At 39.8% G+C, this 18,543-nt stretch overlaps 1 protein-coding gene across 1 annotated transcript in view; it reads left to right on the forward strand.

Moving 5' to 3' along the window:
• LOC110310088 (mucin-19-like) overlaps window positions 1-15,966 on the forward strand; it is a 97,665-nt gene extending 81,699 nt beyond the window's left edge. The window contains exons 34-42 of the mRNA XM_021182790.1: window positions 6,724-6,777; window positions 8,269-8,298; window positions 9,870-9,901; window positions 9,988-10,150; window positions 10,449-10,486; window positions 12,434-12,544; window positions 14,504-14,543; window positions 15,123-15,231; window positions 15,792-15,966. Coding sequence (XP_021038449.1) covers window positions 6,724-6,777; window positions 8,269-8,298; window positions 9,870-9,901; window positions 9,988-10,150; window positions 10,449-10,486; window positions 12,434-12,544; window positions 14,504-14,543; window positions 15,123-15,231; window positions 15,792-15,966 — 752 coding nt within the window. The remainder of the gene's footprint in view (window positions 1-6,723; window positions 6,778-8,268; window positions 8,299-9,869; window positions 9,902-9,987; window positions 10,151-10,448; window positions 10,487-12,433; window positions 12,545-14,503; window positions 14,544-15,122; window positions 15,232-15,791) is intronic.
• The last annotated feature ends 2,577 nt before the right edge of the window (window positions 15,967-18,543 follow it).

Here is an 18,543-nt window from a genome sequence, read left to right on the forward strand (position 1 = left end):
GACAGTGCTAGAACTGCATTTGTGGCAGCTGGGGATGAGCTACCCATGATATGTGTGTGTGTGTGTGTGTGTGTGTGTGTGTGTGTGTGTGTGTGGTGGCTGAATTTCCTCTGACCTCTCTGGAACATTTCAATGACATATCTAGAAGTAGTTATCCTGCAGAATACTGCAATTATTCAGCAACTGTGCATCTCAGGGAAAAAAAACCCCACATTTTGACATTTAATTTTTAAAGAATCTACCAATAGTTTCTATTGAAATTGAGTGGGTGATCCAATTGTTCTGCAGGATTTTTCCTGTATATAAAAATATTCACAGGATCTCTATCCTGAAGTAGAGATAACATAAGTATACCTTAGAAACATTCCTATACAAAGGTTTCTATGTCCCCAAAGCAGTATGATATTTAACATTCTCAACATTCTCTGCACACCTACTAACTCACTGCCTTCTGCTTCTGGGCAGTAGGTAAGTGTATATGGGAGAAAGCTACCTGCCTCTCTCTTGAAGACTGTTAGGAATACTGTCTTAAGTTGAGAAGCTGATTTCTCTTTGATGGCTTTTTAATTGGAATAATCAGTGGAGAATGTACCATCTTTGCAGGTGCAAGAGGAAGGGGACTAAATAGGAATCTGTAGACTTCTGAAGAGTGAGTCTTCCAGTCCCTTCTGTGTCTCAGGCACCACAGGGCTTATCCCTGCCACCACTGTTGCCCCACACAGCTCTAACACAGAGGAGCCAATGATAGGACATGAGTGTTTTATGTGCCCTCCCATCAGTGGATGCTTCCTTTGATTTTTTGAAAGAAGACTAGTTTTTTGTTGCCCTTAAGTCCTTACCAATAATCTATTTCATCTTTTGTCATCTCAGAGGCCACAACTCCCGGACGAGTCAATGAAACAGTAAAACATGAAGTAACCACAGGACAGGGGCTTGTATCTTCCCTCCTAGTAACTCCTTCAAATCTTCTAAAAATACACTATTTAATAAGCTGTATTGATAAGAAAATGATGAAGAAAAATGTTATATCGTCTCCTTTATTGCCCCAAGCTCACCAAGGTGTCTGCTGCACCAGCGGTTCTCAACCTGTGGGCTGCGATCCCTTTGACAAACATCTCTCTCCAAAAATATTTGCATTCTAATTCATTACAGCAGCAAAATTACAGTTATGAAATGGTGACAATATCATTTTATGATTGCGGATTTCCAAAACATGAGAAACAGCAGTAAGGGTTGCATCATTAGAAAGGTTGAGAGCCATTGTTCTAGGTGGGCGTGAGTCCAAACTAATGACCGCACATATTCAAAGCAAATGGCATTACAGCTGAGAACTACCTCAGTTGACTTAATATAGAATAACTGCATGGCACAGCTTCTAGCCTGACAGGTCTCAGCAGTGACCTTGTAGAACTGTGATATTTATCAGTGCTAGACAGATACATAATGGAAGTCAGGAGCAAAATTGTGTCCTTGCTTTAGGTGCCACCATTGCAATCTCTTTGGAAACTGAAGAGCCAGTGGGATCTAATACAGGGAATTATGGAAATAGACCCCAGATGTGGGCATGACGTTTTGCATAGAAGTACAGTGTATGCTTTTCTAGACCCCAGTCGTTACTCCTTTCTTTGCTTTCTCTCTCAGTGGCTACAACTTCCCCAAGAAGCAATGCAACCACTCATGGGGTTCTAACAGGTGAGCTCTTAGTCCATGATATTTCTTAAAAATAAAGAACAACCAAGCCCTTCTTCCGATGGCTGTAGTAAACATGAGTGAGGAGGTTAGCTGAGGAAAGGGAGGCATTTTCCCTGTGGATCCAGCCTGCAGGCTTGCCCAAGAATTCCCCAGCAGCTATGGATTGAGAGTGCCACCCTATTGACCAGTATCTGTATATCAGGACCGTAATTATTACACACAATTTACATTTTTTTCTCTCAAAAAGTACATACAAACAGTGAACACTCTAGTTTTCTCCTGGTTTTCCTCCCCCTCTAGTTACTAGATGCTGCAATGAGCCCAATTCCAGGAGAGACATCCTTGAGTATTCTGCTTAATAGTGCAGCCCAAGGATGAAGACAGAACCACTCAAGAAGACGATACTCAAATGACTTTAATGTGATGAAACAATGTATCGTTTTGTAGCCTGTTTCTTATTTAAAACATACCACGGTGGTTTCACTTGGAGAAGCTACAGCTCAGAGTGTGAAGTTACACAACACGGATTAAATATTATTTGAGAATTTCAGAGTTAAGGCATTTTGTTTTCAACAGCTGAAATCAAAGCATTTTAATTGATTGCGCACATGTAATTGGTGCGTACAGTTCAGAAAGATGATCTGTTTCTTCCTTACACACCGTCAGAGCAGGCACCCATGCCTTATCAGGTGAGGGAGAAGTCAGCTCTCATCTTCAGTGTGCTCGATGAAGAGGGAACCCCAGTGATGCATGGGAAGGGGCAGAGTGAGACGGTTCATTCCTTCAGAGGCAGTGGTTTGACCAAAGGCCCTCTGATGGGTCAGATCCACACACCTTCTTTAATATGGCTAATATGCTATTGGTCCTCTAAGGAAGTACCCGTTATACCTATGGCTTCCCACACAAATGCATTCAAACGAGGTAATAGCTATCTAAGCTCATCATATAGTTAGGCTGTGTGCTCTGATAACATATCAACACAATTCTTCCCTTCCCCAACCAAATTCTTGAACCTCACCATCCTTCATTTTCCTCCTCCAGAGCCTACAACTTCAGCCAATAATAGTGGCCCCCAAGAGAGCACAACCACAGCAGGTAAGGCCTGGAAGTTCCCACAGCTAGGTGTGGGCTTTACAATTTGATTGATGTGCTTGCTCGGTGGTAGGGATGTTTTCCTGCAGAGTAGTTCGTAGTACTTCAGTTATTTTCCTTCAGCTGAACATATTCTGGAAAAGTCCTCTCAGCAGCAGCTTGTCTCCTAGCCACCCAAAAGATGGGCTGTTTGTACAATCATCGTGAGAATTGTCTCAGTTGTCACACACACACTGCTAAAGTGTGAGAGAAAGAAGAAACAGTTTCAATCCTGGAAGGCATCCTACCCTATGCAAAAGTTTGGGGGTTTATGTGTTTATTGTGTTTGGATTTTTGAGACAAAAGTCTCACTGTGCCTAGAACTAATTATGTAAACCAGTCTGATCTCTGCTTCCGAAGTGCTGGCATTGCAGGCATGTGCCGTCACACCTGGCTCATATAATTTTTTTTCCCTGAACAATCATTATATTAAGATTTGGCTCATGTTCATGGCACAATAAGAATTTTATTTTATTTTATTTTTTTGTTTCTTATACCGTGATAGGCATTACTGCAGCATCAAGAGGCCAGGCAACTGGGGTAGTGACAGTTGAATTTGGGAGAAGGCCTCCTTGTCCTCTATCCCATCATAGATGGAATTTTAGGGGTGGGCTTCAGATGGGAGCGTTACCATCTTGATCACTTTGTTGATGTGGGTCATTGGGCATATATATGACTCTTAACTCATCAGGAAGCTGTGAGGGGGCCTTGGGAAGACATACCCTCGGGTTCTTCTCCAGGCAGGTCGGTGGAAGAGTAACATCAATCAGTGTGATGATTTGAGGTCCTTTGTTAATTAGCCAGCACTGGGGTTGGACCTGGATGTCACACAGATGAGGTAATAAGCTGCCAGCATATCTTCAATGGCTCCCTCTACGGGGTTGGGGGGGGGAGATTCCCAGCTGCCTATCTTGACTTCACCCCTCTCAAAAGCCACCACTACTCTGGGAGAAAGTAGGACTCCCCAAAGTGGAAGCGATCACAGGCATCAGGCTCATTTTCAAGAAACTCCTTAAAACTCTCCCCAACGTCTAGTTTCTGATATTTGTCAAACTATTGGGACATAGGACAAAGTTATATCAGATGTACAACATATGGTGTCAATACTGTGCCACTCAAACACATTAGCATTTCTTAGGTTGGTGCTTCAATGACCAATTGATAGAACATCATGGGATACACTCCCTGGAGGTAATATGGGTGATTTTCCTTATGACAAAACTCCACTCAAGTGACTCTACTAGGAGATGTCTTCTGTAAATTTACCAAAGGAGCAATATGTTCTATGGAAACTTCTAGTCTTAAAACCACAAAGACATAGAAGATATTACTAAATAAAGAAGACGAAGGCTTTTATTTCTTTAGAGATGATACTCATGTCCCAGTCTGCCATCAGGGTGAAGATTCTGTCAGGTTTGTCTGGTAAGTTTATTACCACACAAGCTTCTTAGGAAATGCCTTCATTTAATTTGGTATGATTCTTGTGACTAAGCAGTAGGAATACAGATTTATTAAACAATTGGGATGTGTGTGTGGGGGACCTTAATCCAGGAACAGAAAGGCCAATGAAAGCACATGTTCAAAGAATTGCCAGGTTAACAAAGCAGATTCTGAACGACACCTCCCAGAGTTGCTCAGCAGAGTCCTGAATGAAAGCTCTCGCTATATCCCTTGATTGTGCCAGGGAAGAACAGCCTCCGTGTTGATCCCATGCCTTCTTGTCCCAGGTTCCACCAGTGCAGCTGTGAGCGTGACCAGGGACTCTGGAAATTCCAGCCAAGGTGAGCGAACCGTTCTGAGAGGAGGGTGCATGGCTCTACGTAGGTGATCGCCTTTCCAAATCCCCATCTTTTTGTCTGTTTCTTTCAGAAGCCACAACTTCCACGGAAGTCAGTGACACCAGTGTCCCAGGTGGGAATAAATGCCAGGTGTATGATTTTTGGTTGATGAAAAATGACAGTTCCGTTTTATTTCACGGACATAAGGGAAGTGCTCTTTTAGGAGCTGCAGGAGGATCAACATCGTCTCCATTTGAGACTTGGCTTGGAGTCACTTTAGGCAGACATTAGGGGTCCTCACATAGGTTGCTCGCTGAAAACTAGATGGAATGTGCAATAAGTTTTCTTTTTTCCATTTGTCATTTCAGGAATCACTACATCAGTTGGAGGGAGTACAAGCTCAAAGAGTTCTGTTTCAGTTAAATGCATAAAAATGTTACCAACGAGATGATATGCCATTGCTAGCTATTCTCTCTGGACAGTGGTTCTCAACCTGTCGGCCTTGACCCCTTTGGGGATTGAACGACCTTTCACAGGGATGGCATATCAGAAAACCTACATGTTAGATATTTATATTGTGATACACAACAGCAGCAACCTTACAGTTATAAAGTAACAATGAAATGATTTTGTGGTTGGAGGAATCACCATAACATGAAGAACTGTCATGGCATCAGGAAGTTTGAGAACCACTACTTTAAGATGATAATGGAGGTTTACTGTGATCATTATTCCTTCCCACTTTATGTCAGATACCATGGGTATCTCTTGCATGACTATATTTAGCATCTGGTGGTCCCAACATAGGGAAACCAATGACTTAACAGGAGGAGTTTAGTAATGGGGTGCCACAAATGCACAGCAAACTTTCACTAGTCATGGTTCTGGACTCCTTTGCTTTGCTCTGTCCACATGGAGACAACAAGTTGTCAGAGAAGTGCCAGAACTTCAGATGCTGCCGTTCAGCTAGGCAGTTAATGGCTTTACCCTTCATTTTACATTGTGTGATGTGATGTCTTTGGGAGAATTTTCCCCCAGCTCTATCTTTGAGTACAAATTGCCTGGATGACCACACATTATTCCATGTGAACTGCCTTTATATATTTAGAGTAAATGGTGTAACAGGTATCATGAATAATGCATCAGTAGAAGCAAGAAAATTGACTCAAGAAACACATACATTTATTCTAAACTCAAATCCTAATTTTAGGCTTGAGGGCTTGATAGATTAGACCCATCTTTCTATGATTTCAGTCACCGCAGGAGTGACTACTGGTACCCATGTAGCCCCAGGGAGTTCCTGCATGCATGATTCATGAATACAATTGGGAAATTTTGTCTCTGACCTGCAGAGGCTGATGCCTTTCCTAGGGAATGTGTGTAAATTCACAAGGCTGCACAATTTCCAAATGTTCACATCCCAAGCTCTGCCCCATCTCTGTTCAGAGGCTATAACTTTTAGAAGTTGGAGAACACACTGGAGTTAGAACAGCAACTAGTGAGTGACTCGTGTTTTGAGACTTTAGAGTTTTAGAGTGGTTGGTGGCTCTTCAGGGTCTGTAGTAGATTACAGATGAAGACAGCCAATCTCTGTAGTAGATGGCAGATGAGAGAAAAATGGTATAAGAAGGGTCCCTTATCGAAGATAAGAAACGTGAATTTATTCAAATCCATTCTGTTCTTTGGAGTGGGTAAGCATTGCTATGGTTTTTCAGTCTGGAAATGGAGGACCAACAAATGAATCTTGGTTGTATTGCCCATCAGAGCTTTCTGTGGCTTCATTCCTAAGGAGCTGAATTGAGGTTTTCTGGGAAGAAAACAGGCCAAAATGGGGGCCAGGAAGAAGGAAAACTTTCTTTTATCACACAGCTTGGAAGCCATTTGAGCACAAAGGCTTTCACCTGACTTCTAAGACATAGCACGCAGCCTGAGAACGCTACAGCATTTTGAAGTAGGGTCTCACTATGTACTTTACACTGGTCTCAGACTTTTAATTCTATCTCAGCCCACCAAGCTCTGAGATTCTTGGCTGTATCACCATACCTGACAGTCTGAGATTCCCAAAAAGAAGGTTATGGAGGGTGTCGATCCTGGAATCATCTATATTTCCTTTTCTTTGCAGCTTCTACCTCGGTAGCACCTGGAGTCACAACCAGCCCCAACATATCCCAGCCAGGTAATATGGAGAGATCCAGGGGAATCAAATGAATCCTGCAAAATTTATCTCTTCCACATGGGGTCCTCCTTGCCTGTGAATCTGTTATAACTGAAGTGAGCACAGAGAGACATGATCTGAATTGTGATTAGTGTGAGTAAAGCACTGTATTGTCATCCTCTTTGCCCTAGAAACCTCTGCAAAAGCAGCAGAAAGTCAAAACACTGAGAATAAAACAGGTCAGTATGAGAAGACCTCCAATTCCTTCATGGACTGCTGGCATTTCCTGTACCTAAAATGGGAAGAAGGGCTTTGTAGCATACGTAAGAAGCAGAAGCATCAATAAGAGACAGTGATTGCCATGCTGCAACCTTTGTAGTGGGGGCATAGGGAATTCTAGGCACAGATATTGTTGTTATTATTTCTTTGTTGATCATTCAAAAATATATATGAATATTGTGATTCTGTAGTTGATAGTCATGAGTGAAGGCACCAGAATGGAAAGGGTTTAGTTTGGCAGCAAATTTCTACCAACCATGAAAACAGAGACATGAAGATGCAGGGGGAAGACAGGAACCTGCCCCTGGCAATGCAAGTATGAGGGCCAAGGAGGGAGATTAGGAAATGCAGAAGAGTTTTGGAAAGATTTGAGCTCCAAATTTAAAGGTAGCTTCATCCTCACAACAAATGAGACCTCCTCTTAATTTTATCAGGAGAATGGCATGGCTTAGAGAAAGCGCCTCTGTTATCAGGGTGGAAATTAAAGGATGATTATTCTGATTATATATATATATAATCAGAATATATCCTAGATTGCATTAACAAAGACAAAGAGTTAGAGGCATTTAATCTTCCAAATTCTCACATATCTTATAATTTTATTTTCAGTTTTTGGTAACAGCTGTTTACCTCAGGTAAACATGTAGAAATGTTAAATTTATAAGTACCCTATCCTAGGCCAGTTTTTTTTTCCTTTTGGCAGGGTAGGATAACAGTACAAATTTGACCCTGAGCAATTTTTAATTAAAATTTGAAATTAGAATTTCAAAAATATGTCCAGCCCATATCTGTGAAGTAGAGAAACTCAATGGGCTACATGCATCTTATCTGCTTAAAGCATCAGGGAGGGATGGAACAAAATTAATGCATTTCAAGAAGTAGAAAAGAAGATAAATGTTCTTCAGATCAAAACTATGTTACTATAATTATATTCCCATGTCATGAGACCATCCTTCTCTTTACTCATGGGCCTAACTCATCAGTGTTCTTTTCCAAGAAAAATTACAATGCAACTTTATTTTTATTTTCTATATTAAATTTTGAATTCTAAAGGAAATGCCTTACAATAGTTGGATGTCAAATGCCATAACAGTACAGAGCAAGAAGACAGGTGATCTGTGTGAGCCTGGCTGTATAGCCAATTGTTTCAGCATTATAGGAATCAGTCATTTCTCCAACACCATGACACCATTCCCAAACCTTCAGAGGCTAACCTGTGTTCTGTTTTCACAGTGTGTCCAGACTCACTCCCACCAACCCCAGGTGAGTGCCCCTGACTCCAGAGCAGTTCTACAGTGGTTGTTCTTCTTGTACATTTGGTATCTGCAGTCACTCCAGGATTTGACAGGCCACAGCATGTTTCAGAATAAGCTAAGTGCATGAAACTGCCTTTTACTTGTCAAACAATGTATAATAGTTATTTTCTTGTCCACAAACAAATGCAGCCAGGCAATACATATCAGTTCTCTTGCCAGCTCTTTCATAAATTTACCTATCTTGATCAAAGGTACTTAATGGCACTGCTCTCTTAACGGCGATCATTTAACAAACTCTCCCATACAGCTTTTGGGGACATTGTTCTGGGAGAAAATTGCAGGTGTGCCTGAGTTTAATAACTCCTGAGAACTTTATTGAATTTCCACTACTTCTAAGATAATATAATGTATTTTGCAGTGAGCAATCAATAAAGAAATAGTTTTTACTTTATTTAGTGGGAAAGAAAAGATTTTAAAAATACCGTTTTCATTATGGCAGTCAGTAAAATTCATTCTAAGGGGGTAAATATGCATTCTGTGGAGAATGTAAGTTGTAGAAGTGGAATGTTATGGCAATAAGTAGACTATCACAGAGCTAATAACTTAGAGGGCTGAGCTGAGTAAGAATGTAGCTTTAATATGGGAGGCTTGGAAACCAGAATAAAGCATTGATTTTAAAAGATGACTAGCATTTAAAACAGAACACAATTAGATAATTAGACGTTAGGAAAACTGCTGTGGCTGTGGTGTAAGGAACTGACTAGACCAGAAAGGAATCTCAGCAGTTGAGTTGCTGGATGGATGAGGAGGAGGTGGATTCGCCAAGAGTAAAGAAAGGAAAGATTTAAAGTGAGGGCGAGAGAAGAGGACTTGTAGGTACTCTGAATGACAGACTGCAATTAAGGAGCAGGGCTCCTAGGAACAATTTACTCTACAAGAGAAGTCTGTGCCCAAGGCAAGAAGACAGTCTGTCACATCCATTTATGTGGGAGGTTCTTGCAGATCTGTATTCCTAGAGACAGAGCAGTGTCCTTGCTCATGAGTGTTGATGGTCTCAAACGCCTTAGAAGTCTGAGAGCCTCCCCTCAGTGTTGGATGTCATGGAGTAAAAGTCCCATTGAAAGACTAGAGACAAAGCGAGAGAAGTAAGAAGAGCTTTGAGTATGGACAGAGTTTTCCGAATGTTCAATATAAAGAATAAGTCACTTTTTTTTTTTTTTGCATGTGAAAGTTAATGGCACTTATGACAGGGAATTCAAATGATTAAGGAAATTCGGCTCTTTGGATTTGCCAATGATAATATCTTAGTACCTATTGGATTGCAGAGACAGGAAGCAGTTTATATGACAGTGAGCAGTATAGTGTACACACACACACACACACACACACACACACACACACACACACACAAAGCATTTTGCTGGGAGCAGGTAGGTGTGATTGATCTGACTGTGGATACCCCCAATCGCCATAAGTATACCTTTAAAATCACAGGAGCGCCCCCTGCTGGTCATCTATAAATTGCAAGTGGTTGTAATTTGCAGACTTTAATTAGAACTTATCACTTTCTGTTCACAGTGTGTCATGGTCCACTGGGAGAAGAGAAATCTGTAAGCATGCAGTTCTGGTCTCTCTTAATCTAAATTTCCTTTCTAGCTCTTGGTGAAAAAAGTCTAAACATGGTTTTTATCTGCAGCCTGGGGACGTATGGATATCAAATTGCCATCAGTGTACCTGTACTGAAGAACAGGTTGTAGATTGCAAACCTAAAGAGTGTCCTTCTCCACCCACGTGCAAACATGGAGAGAAACTAAGGAAGTTTAAATCGAATGATTCCTGCTGTGAGATTGGCCACTGTGGTATGTGTCTGTAACACACCAGATGAACTAAATACACACGTTGTTTGCCCACTTAGACATTCAAGGGGGTATTTCTGAGCTAATATGTCACACATGACATTAAATAAAACCAAATTGGTTCTTCTTAAAACTTATAATTGTAATAAAGAAAAACCTGAATCAAGAGACATTAAGAGCATAAATAGGTTCAAGGGCAACGGTGCTATTCTCAGAAAAGCATAATTGGTTCATAAGTATGATCTCATCTACAATTACTACTTCATAAATAATAAAGGAGCATATTATATTTGTTTTTCAGAACCAAGAACATGTTTATTTAACAATACTGATTATGCGGTAAGGCTTTTTATCTCTATTTTATTTATGTAATCATAGGACTAGATGCAATGCTAAGCCACACCGGGGGGGGGGGAGGGTGGTTCAGTGTATAATGCTTAAAAAGGATTTTAAAAACACTTTGTTAAAGTCCAAGGATAAGTGTTTCTCTGCCCACACGATTTACATAAAACGCCTCACATAAAAAGCAACACAAACTGCCCCTTCCAAAGGAGGCGGTGCACCAGATCATTAAACGAGCCAGCAGTCAATCTCTGAACAGAATTTCCCCAGGGTCTTGCCAGATGGAGAAGACATACTGCGCAACACTCAAATCAATGAACAGAGTTCAAGTGTAATTACAACTAGAAAGATCAGATGGCCAAACTGTCAGAAATCAAACAAGAAATCTCAAGGGCTCCACCCACGAAGGAGCTTAGCCTATATCAGGCTGGGGCTGGGCCACTGAGCTCACAGTTAGGGCAGGGCTTAACTTTCGGGGATGTCAGATGATTCCCAAACTGATATCAACACTCTCAGCTTGTGTGGCCCCTACATACTTAAAACTCAAACCAAAATAGACGAAGCATGCTAAGAAACACACGGGGGGGGGGGGGGGGGGGGAGGGATGCATGAGGCAGTTCTACTTGCACAAATCAATAGCCAAGCTCAATTTTCAGTCTGATCTTTGCAACATTCCAAGTCCAAAGTAGGTGTGACTCTGTAAATTATAAAATTTCACTTTATTGGAGATTCTATGGCCTAAGGCTCTAAATCAGAGATTCTCAACCTGTGAGTTGCAACTCCTCTGGGGATAATATGACCCTCTGACAGGGGTTGTATATCAGATATTCTGCATATCAAATATTTATATCGTGATTCATAATAGTAGCAAAATTACAGTTATAAAGTAGCAGTGAAAATAATTTTATATTTGGGAGTCACCAAAACATCAGGAACTAACTGTATTAAAGGGTTGCAGCATTAGGAAATTTGAGTGCCACTGGTCTAAATTAAACATGACTTCTCAGTCTGTACTTTGAAGGTTGGGCAGAAGTTAATTACAGAATAGTTCAAAGAGCTTTGACAAACATAGAAGTAAGCCATTTTGGGAGTAATTGACATTAGCTTTACCTTAGATTTATTTATTTTTATGTATCTATATAAGTATTTGGTCTGCATCTATGCATGTGTACCGTGTGAGTTCCTGATGTCCTCAAAGGGCAGAAGAGGGAACTGAATTTCCTGGAGCTGAGATATATGTAGATGTTGAGCCTCCGTGTGGGTGTTGGGAACCCAACACTGGTCCTCTGGAAGAGCAGCCAGTACTTTTAACCACTGAGCCATCTCCGCAGCCCCTGTTAGTCCTCATTTGAAACTTTTGTATGTTATTAGTATAGGAGCATGTACAATGGCACATGTGTGATGGCTATGGGTATCTTTTAAGCATCAATTCTCTCTTCCTACAGTGGATTGCTAGGCTCCAACTCAAGTTATCCATCCATCTTTCACCAAGGGCTTTCATGTACCAAGACATCTTGTGGACCCAGGAGTCTTAATTCAATAAATCACTTCTGTGTCATTTTTTCCAACTTAGATATCTTATTTTTCTTGAAGGATGGAGCACAAAAATTGGTGAACTTCTTGCTTACCATAAAACATCCTTTCTTGAAGAATTTCCTTAGATATATACCAGTGACTATCGTGAGTTTTGTTTTGAAGATAGAGAATCTTGATGCATTCTATGTCCCCAGTGGAGAATTTTGATTTATTCACTGAAGTTGAAGATATGTGAACCACCGTTCCTTAACTGTTTACTTGACCACTGAAAGCGTCGCTTCACAGATACTAAAATCAGAAATTTCATTCACTCTTTCTCTTTTTAAAAAAGTTTTAAATAGCTAAGTTCAATTATATCTCAAGGCAAATAACTTTCTCTTCTCTCCCCCTCCCCCACTTAACTTGCAGATTGGTTCATCCTTTGATGACCCAAGCAACCCATGCCTCTCCTACACCTGCAACCCCACAGGCTTGGTGGCCGTGGTTCAGGACTGCCCAAAGCAAACATGGTGTGCAGAAGTAAGTCATGGTTTTAATATGTAAGGCCACCTCTCAAGCTCAACTCAGACCATTTTCTCCCTCCTGCTTCTTGGAAAAAGTTGGCTGTTGGCCAAAAGCTATAAGTTTGTGGTTAGTTTCTTGGATAGTTATACAAATCCACATATCAAGAGACATGTGATTCCAGAAATGTCAGCTTTTGTTGACTATATTCTTCAAACCAAAACAGGCTTTTATTTTTCCAGCCCTATAAAACTTAGCTTAATTCTATTCCTGCTTTTTGTTTGTTTGTTTGTTTTTGTTTTTTGAGACAGGGTTTCTCTGTATAGCCATAGCTGTTCTGGAACTCACTTTGTAGACCAGGCTGGCCTCGAACTCAGAAATCCTCCTGCCTCTGTCTCCCAAGTGCTGGGATTAAAGGCATGTGCCCCGCTTCGCTTAATGCTATTCTAAAAGTAGGTTATTATAAAAAATGAGCTATATTTTGTATTTCTTTTACTTTTGTGTCTGAGTGTTTACCTGTATGTGTGTATGTGCACCATGTGTGTGCTTTATACACTCAGAGGTCAGAAGGTGTAGAATCCCCTGGAAATGGAATGTGAATGGTGAATTGTGTAGCTACCATGTACACTGGGGGAAAGGGGACCTCCACAAGAACAAAAAAATTTCTGTCTCTGTCTGTCTGTCTGTGTCTGTATAAATTTAAATATGTAAATACATATTTATAAATATATTTTATATATTCACATATATATAAAACAATAATAATTAAAGAATAAGAGGTTCTGAATATAAAAGGGATGTGAGATCATGAAAAGTATTTGATAATGCTTAATTAAAATTTTAATCTTTTTGAAAACAACAATAAATAATAATAATGAAAATTATTATCATTATTATTATATTATGCAACAAGCATTCTTTAACTATTGAGCCAAATCCCCCTCATTATTTTATGAACAAAACTAAAAAACACATATTTTTCAATAAAAGCTCATGGAAAATTAATTGCTTCCTATAAAAATTCAAATTCTCTAAAATGACACATATCTGTACTATTTATATTTCTCAGCCTCCGTATTTTAGTTTCTATTACTGGGGTGAGTCCCATGATCAGAAGCAATTTGGAGAGGAATGGGATTATTAATCTTACACTGTCAGGTCACACTCCATCACTAGGGCAGTCAGGACAGGAGGAACTCAAGGCAGGAATATGAAGGCAGGAATATGAAGGCAGGAGCTGATACAGAGGCCATGGAAGGTTGCTGCTTAATAGCTTTCTTCTAATGGTTTCCCCAGGCTGCTTTCTTATATACCCCAGGACCCCCAGCCCAGGGGTGGCACTGCTTACAGTCAGTTGGGCCTTCCTATATTAATCATTTATCAAGAAAAATGCCCACAGGCTTTCCTATAGGCCAATCAAGTTGGGACTTTTTTTTTTTTTTTAAATGAAGTTCCCTCTTCTCAAATGGTTATAGCTTGTGCCAACACATTCAATATATGTTGTTTTAAAATTATCTAATGTTTACTATTAAGTTACAACATTTCTTTCTGAATCTGTAATTTATAACATAAGCTTAAACCATTATCTTAGAATTCTAATACTCTATTTCAGTAGTTTATTTGTCTCTCACCTTAAGAGTTAGGAAGGTTTGGATTTGAAACAAAGTTTAAGTGCAGATCTTGAGTGAAAGAAGCCGGTGGCGTGTGGTGTTGTGTTACAGAATTTTTCCTTTGAAGAAAGTGAAGCATCATTTGTTTTCTGTCATATTTGCATATCCTTCTGTCTTTTCTTCCTGTCATTGCGAAGTCTCCATCTTAAACACTCAGTCTCCTGTTTATTACCAAATTCAGCTCCTTCTGCACTTGCCTAGCCCTAGAGCTGATGTCAGCATGTTTATCTCTTTTCATTTCCCTACAATATTAAGAAATGTCATAATTCATTCAGTATTAAATATTTCCAATCTTTTGTTCCTGCAGGAAGAGAGAATCTACGATTCAAATAAATGTTGCTACAAATGTAAGTTGACTTCTGTATATAGAAAAATATCTAAGTGGTTGAGAAGGTTTCCTTAAGACAGAGTGACAGATCATTAGTAGAAGGTTTGACCAGGTATGTTAAAATACAGAAATCTAGGTCACAATGTAAGCTGCCAACCGATATGCATGCAAAGGGTGTTACAGTTATTTATTGTCAGTAGATTGGAAAAAAATAATGACCAGTTATATTTAAAAGAGAATATTATTTTATTCTTGTGTAAAAAAACCCATAAAAACAACAACAACAACAACAACAAAACAACAGACTTCTTTTCTATCCTAACACCAGCAATCTGTGTTGTAAATCTGTGTAGTCGAAAACAAGGTTATGTAATCCACAATAAGAAAATGCTTGTCAGCAATAGCTCATCCTCCTCTCTCTGCTCTGACTGCCCTTGGCCCCTCTTTCTTCACAGTGGGGACTGAGGTGGATGGCCCCCTTCATAGCATGGGGAAGTAGCTGACACATCTTTTCCCATTGGTTAAGATAAAGGACAACGCCTCGTGATTGTCAAAATGTTAAATCTCCATCCTTGGTCTGGTTTGCTCTTTGCTTTAGGTAAGAATGACTGCAGGACTACCCCTGTGAACGTGACCGTTAAGTACAACGGTTGCAGGAAGAGGGTCGAGATGGCAAGATGCGTAGGAGAGTGCAAAAGGACCGTCAAGTGAGTTACCCTGGGAATGTGTACTCTGCATTCACTCAGTTTGTCATGCATGAACTGCCTGATTAGGACACAATGAAAAATATATAAAATCCTAAGATCCAAGGGCCAGAAGTAAGCATTTTAGCCTTAGGTTATTCTTAGGCCATTTTCTAAAGATGCTTATCCTGCTGTGAAAATAAAGGAATGGCATTACTCAAGTCATTTTAAAGTTGAATTTTACAATGGCACTATATGATTTTTAATATAAAAGTTTACATGAGATTAATGTCGTGAGAATAATTATAACTTGGTATTGATTTAAAAATCCCTTATTTACATTTTTGCACCCTAATGTTCCCATTATGCAGCTACAACTCTTTCTTCTAATCTCGTTTTCATCTCAAGTGCCGGTTGTCACTGATCTGCATCAGAATTTTTTTGTAGCTGGAAGGGATTCAAGATCTAGAAGAAGAGCAGAGTTAAGCCATTTAGGGAAGCCATTAGAATGCAAGCATTGGTGTCAGGATATGTAGCGTTTGCAAATATTTTGAAGCGTTTCTCACTGAATTCCTCTCTTTTAGGTACAATTATGAGACCTTTCAATTGGAGAATTCCTGCTCTTGCTGCCGTGAGGAAAACTATGAGTTCAGGGACATTACACTTGACTGTTCTGACGGCAGAACCATCCCTTACAGATACAGGCACACTACCACCTGCTCTTGTCGGGACCAGTGTGAACAGTCTAAAGCCAGTTAATGCCCTTGTTGCCTTTCCAGTTGTTGTTATTCTAGAAGGATAGAAAAAGAATCATTAAAGAATGAGAATGGATGTGTGTGAGTTTGTCTTCTTCAAAAGGCGAGGCTCACCATGAGGCATGGTTGTCCTTGTTCTGTTATTGATGCTGGCTGGAAAATAAATGCCATGGTGCAAGGACTTGGTGAAGACGTGGATTTGTTGACACAGTGTGAATTCTGCGATTAACAGAGAACGCCAGTCAGTCACAGCTCTCAGTGTCCTCAGGCCAGCGCTCTGTTTCATTCCCTCTCTCCTCTTGATACTTAATAACAATGTACTCTCCCTTCCTTTCCATGTCCCTGTCCCAGCTGAACCACCACTCTCCCTGTGCCATATCACCCTCTTCTGGGACATTGTGACTTCCTAATTGTTCCCAAGAGTTTCATATCATTTCTACTCTTGCTTCCCCATGCATTTTTCTAGCTATTTCCACACCATTTGAAATCCATAATTGGCCCTTTGTGAATAGTTTCATTTTGTGGACTCCAACTTTTGTTATTGCATCTTATTCCTCCTTTCATTCAGTTCATATTTGGATACATTGTATCAACATAGGCAAGCATAACAAGGGATATATATCTTATTCCAAGCACTTTGGCACCACTTTTAGAGGTTATGGGTCATTATCTCTAAATTACTAAAGTTAAACCATAAGAAACTGAAATAAACTCAGCAGATATAAAAGTTCATTTTTTGTCTAGCTGCTGTTTCTCCTCCTCCTCCTCTTCCTCCTCCTCTTCCTCCTCCTCCTCCTCATCCCCCTCTTCCTCTTCCTTCTTTCTTTCTTGTTCTATCATTTTTAACTTGCCTCTTTCTTCTACCTTGATGGCTCAAAGGAATCCCCTCTATTTCATAGTATCTCAATATTAATGCAGTAAACAAGAGAGAGGAATGGGAAGTGGGGAGTGATTGATGTTTTTCCTTTGAGGACAAGACCTAGAAGTTGTACACATTCTTTCACAAACACATGAGTCGGTAAAAATACAGAGTCAAAGCTGCTTGTGGAATCATACATGATGATTCTAAATGAAGGTCTAACATTTAGTACTTTTGTAAAACTATGCAATTAGGAACTTCCCCCCAACGTCCACTTCAGTAGATGATTAATCAATGAGTCAAATTAATTAATGCAAGCAAATACTTGGAGCTTGCTAGTACAAGTGCACCTTGAAACATCATTAAACTATGATTATTATTAGAGTGCTGTGGTGTAGGTCTATATACTCTTCCCCAAATAATGTATTTATTTCATACATGTTGAGAATACACCAGAAGAGCATTTTTGGCTGTTACCCTCTTTGGAGATTGCCTCATTGTGTGGTTCTCCCTTTGTGGGAAAGAGTAGCACCCAGTGATTGATGGGTGTCAGTAAAAAGGACCGATTCTCTAATCACAAGAAGAGACCATGACCTCCCTACAGTGGTGGCAGATGCCTCCACTGAGAGGTCCAGTGCCTTGATTTCTTCCTGTATTCAGTCTTGCTCCCTTCTTGCCTGAGTCTGCTTTCCAAGAGCATTCTGAATAAAGACATCTTATAAAAATATTGACTTTAGCGTCTTCTCTGAGGTAACTTAATCTGAATTGTATATGCATCATTCTCTAGAACTCTTCAAATGGCTGTGCTATTGAAGTCTGAAGATTGATTGTGGAAAGATGCAGTCATTGGCCCATTCAGTCTTTGCTAGTCTTTGATAGCTGGAATGAACTACAGGAGGAGCCTTCTTCCACTCTAGTAACTTATAATCCTCCCCTGGCTTTCCTTAAAAAATACACAGTTTTCTGTATGTGAAGCACACTGTTTTAATGTTCTGAGATCACAAGATTCATGAAATAAGTAAATTATTAAAACTCAAAAATCTAAAATTATGATTTGGGAGTATTCCTTTGGAACTATTTTTATTTTAATGTCTTTCTCTCCACCTTTAACCATGCCAACATTATCAACCTCTCATTATCCACATCTGTGCACTTCAAAGACCTATACACACTTCTGATTACAGTCACCTCTAAAGCCTATTTGTCTGCCATTGTTATTCTAAATTGCAATTGCTTTCTAAAGAAGAATTTGCATCTATGTTTAATAACTCTATTCCCAACATCTAGAGGAGGATCTAGCATATTGTTGGCAATAAAGAATCTTTTATTGAAAATTGGTAGTGAAACTTAACAATGAAAGCCAGATAATAAATTCAGCGACTTACACTTTTTCCCTTAAAACACTGGCATATATACCTGTGTGTTCATATTGAGGATTAGAATTAATAGCAACAGATAATTTTATCGAAATATCTGCTCACTGAAAACTGTTCATGGAAAATTGCATGCAGCCTGACTATCCCTTCTATGCTAAACTAGATCCTTGGAACAAATAAAAGGAAGATGAAAATATATTGACCAAGGAAGCTGAGAAAGATTGCTCAGCGGTCACTATCCCTACAGAGCCATCCATCTAAACTTAAACAGTCATTCATACAAAAGGTACATCATTAAGAAAATAGGCAGAAGACTGTGTGTTTCTCTCTCTCTCTCTCTCTCTCT

This window comes from Mus caroli, chromosome 15 (assembly GCF_900094665.2).
Source record: "Mus caroli chromosome 15, CAROLI_EIJ_v1.1, whole genome shotgun sequence".
NCBI lineage: Eukaryota > Metazoa > Chordata > Mammalia > Rodentia > Muridae > Mus > Mus caroli.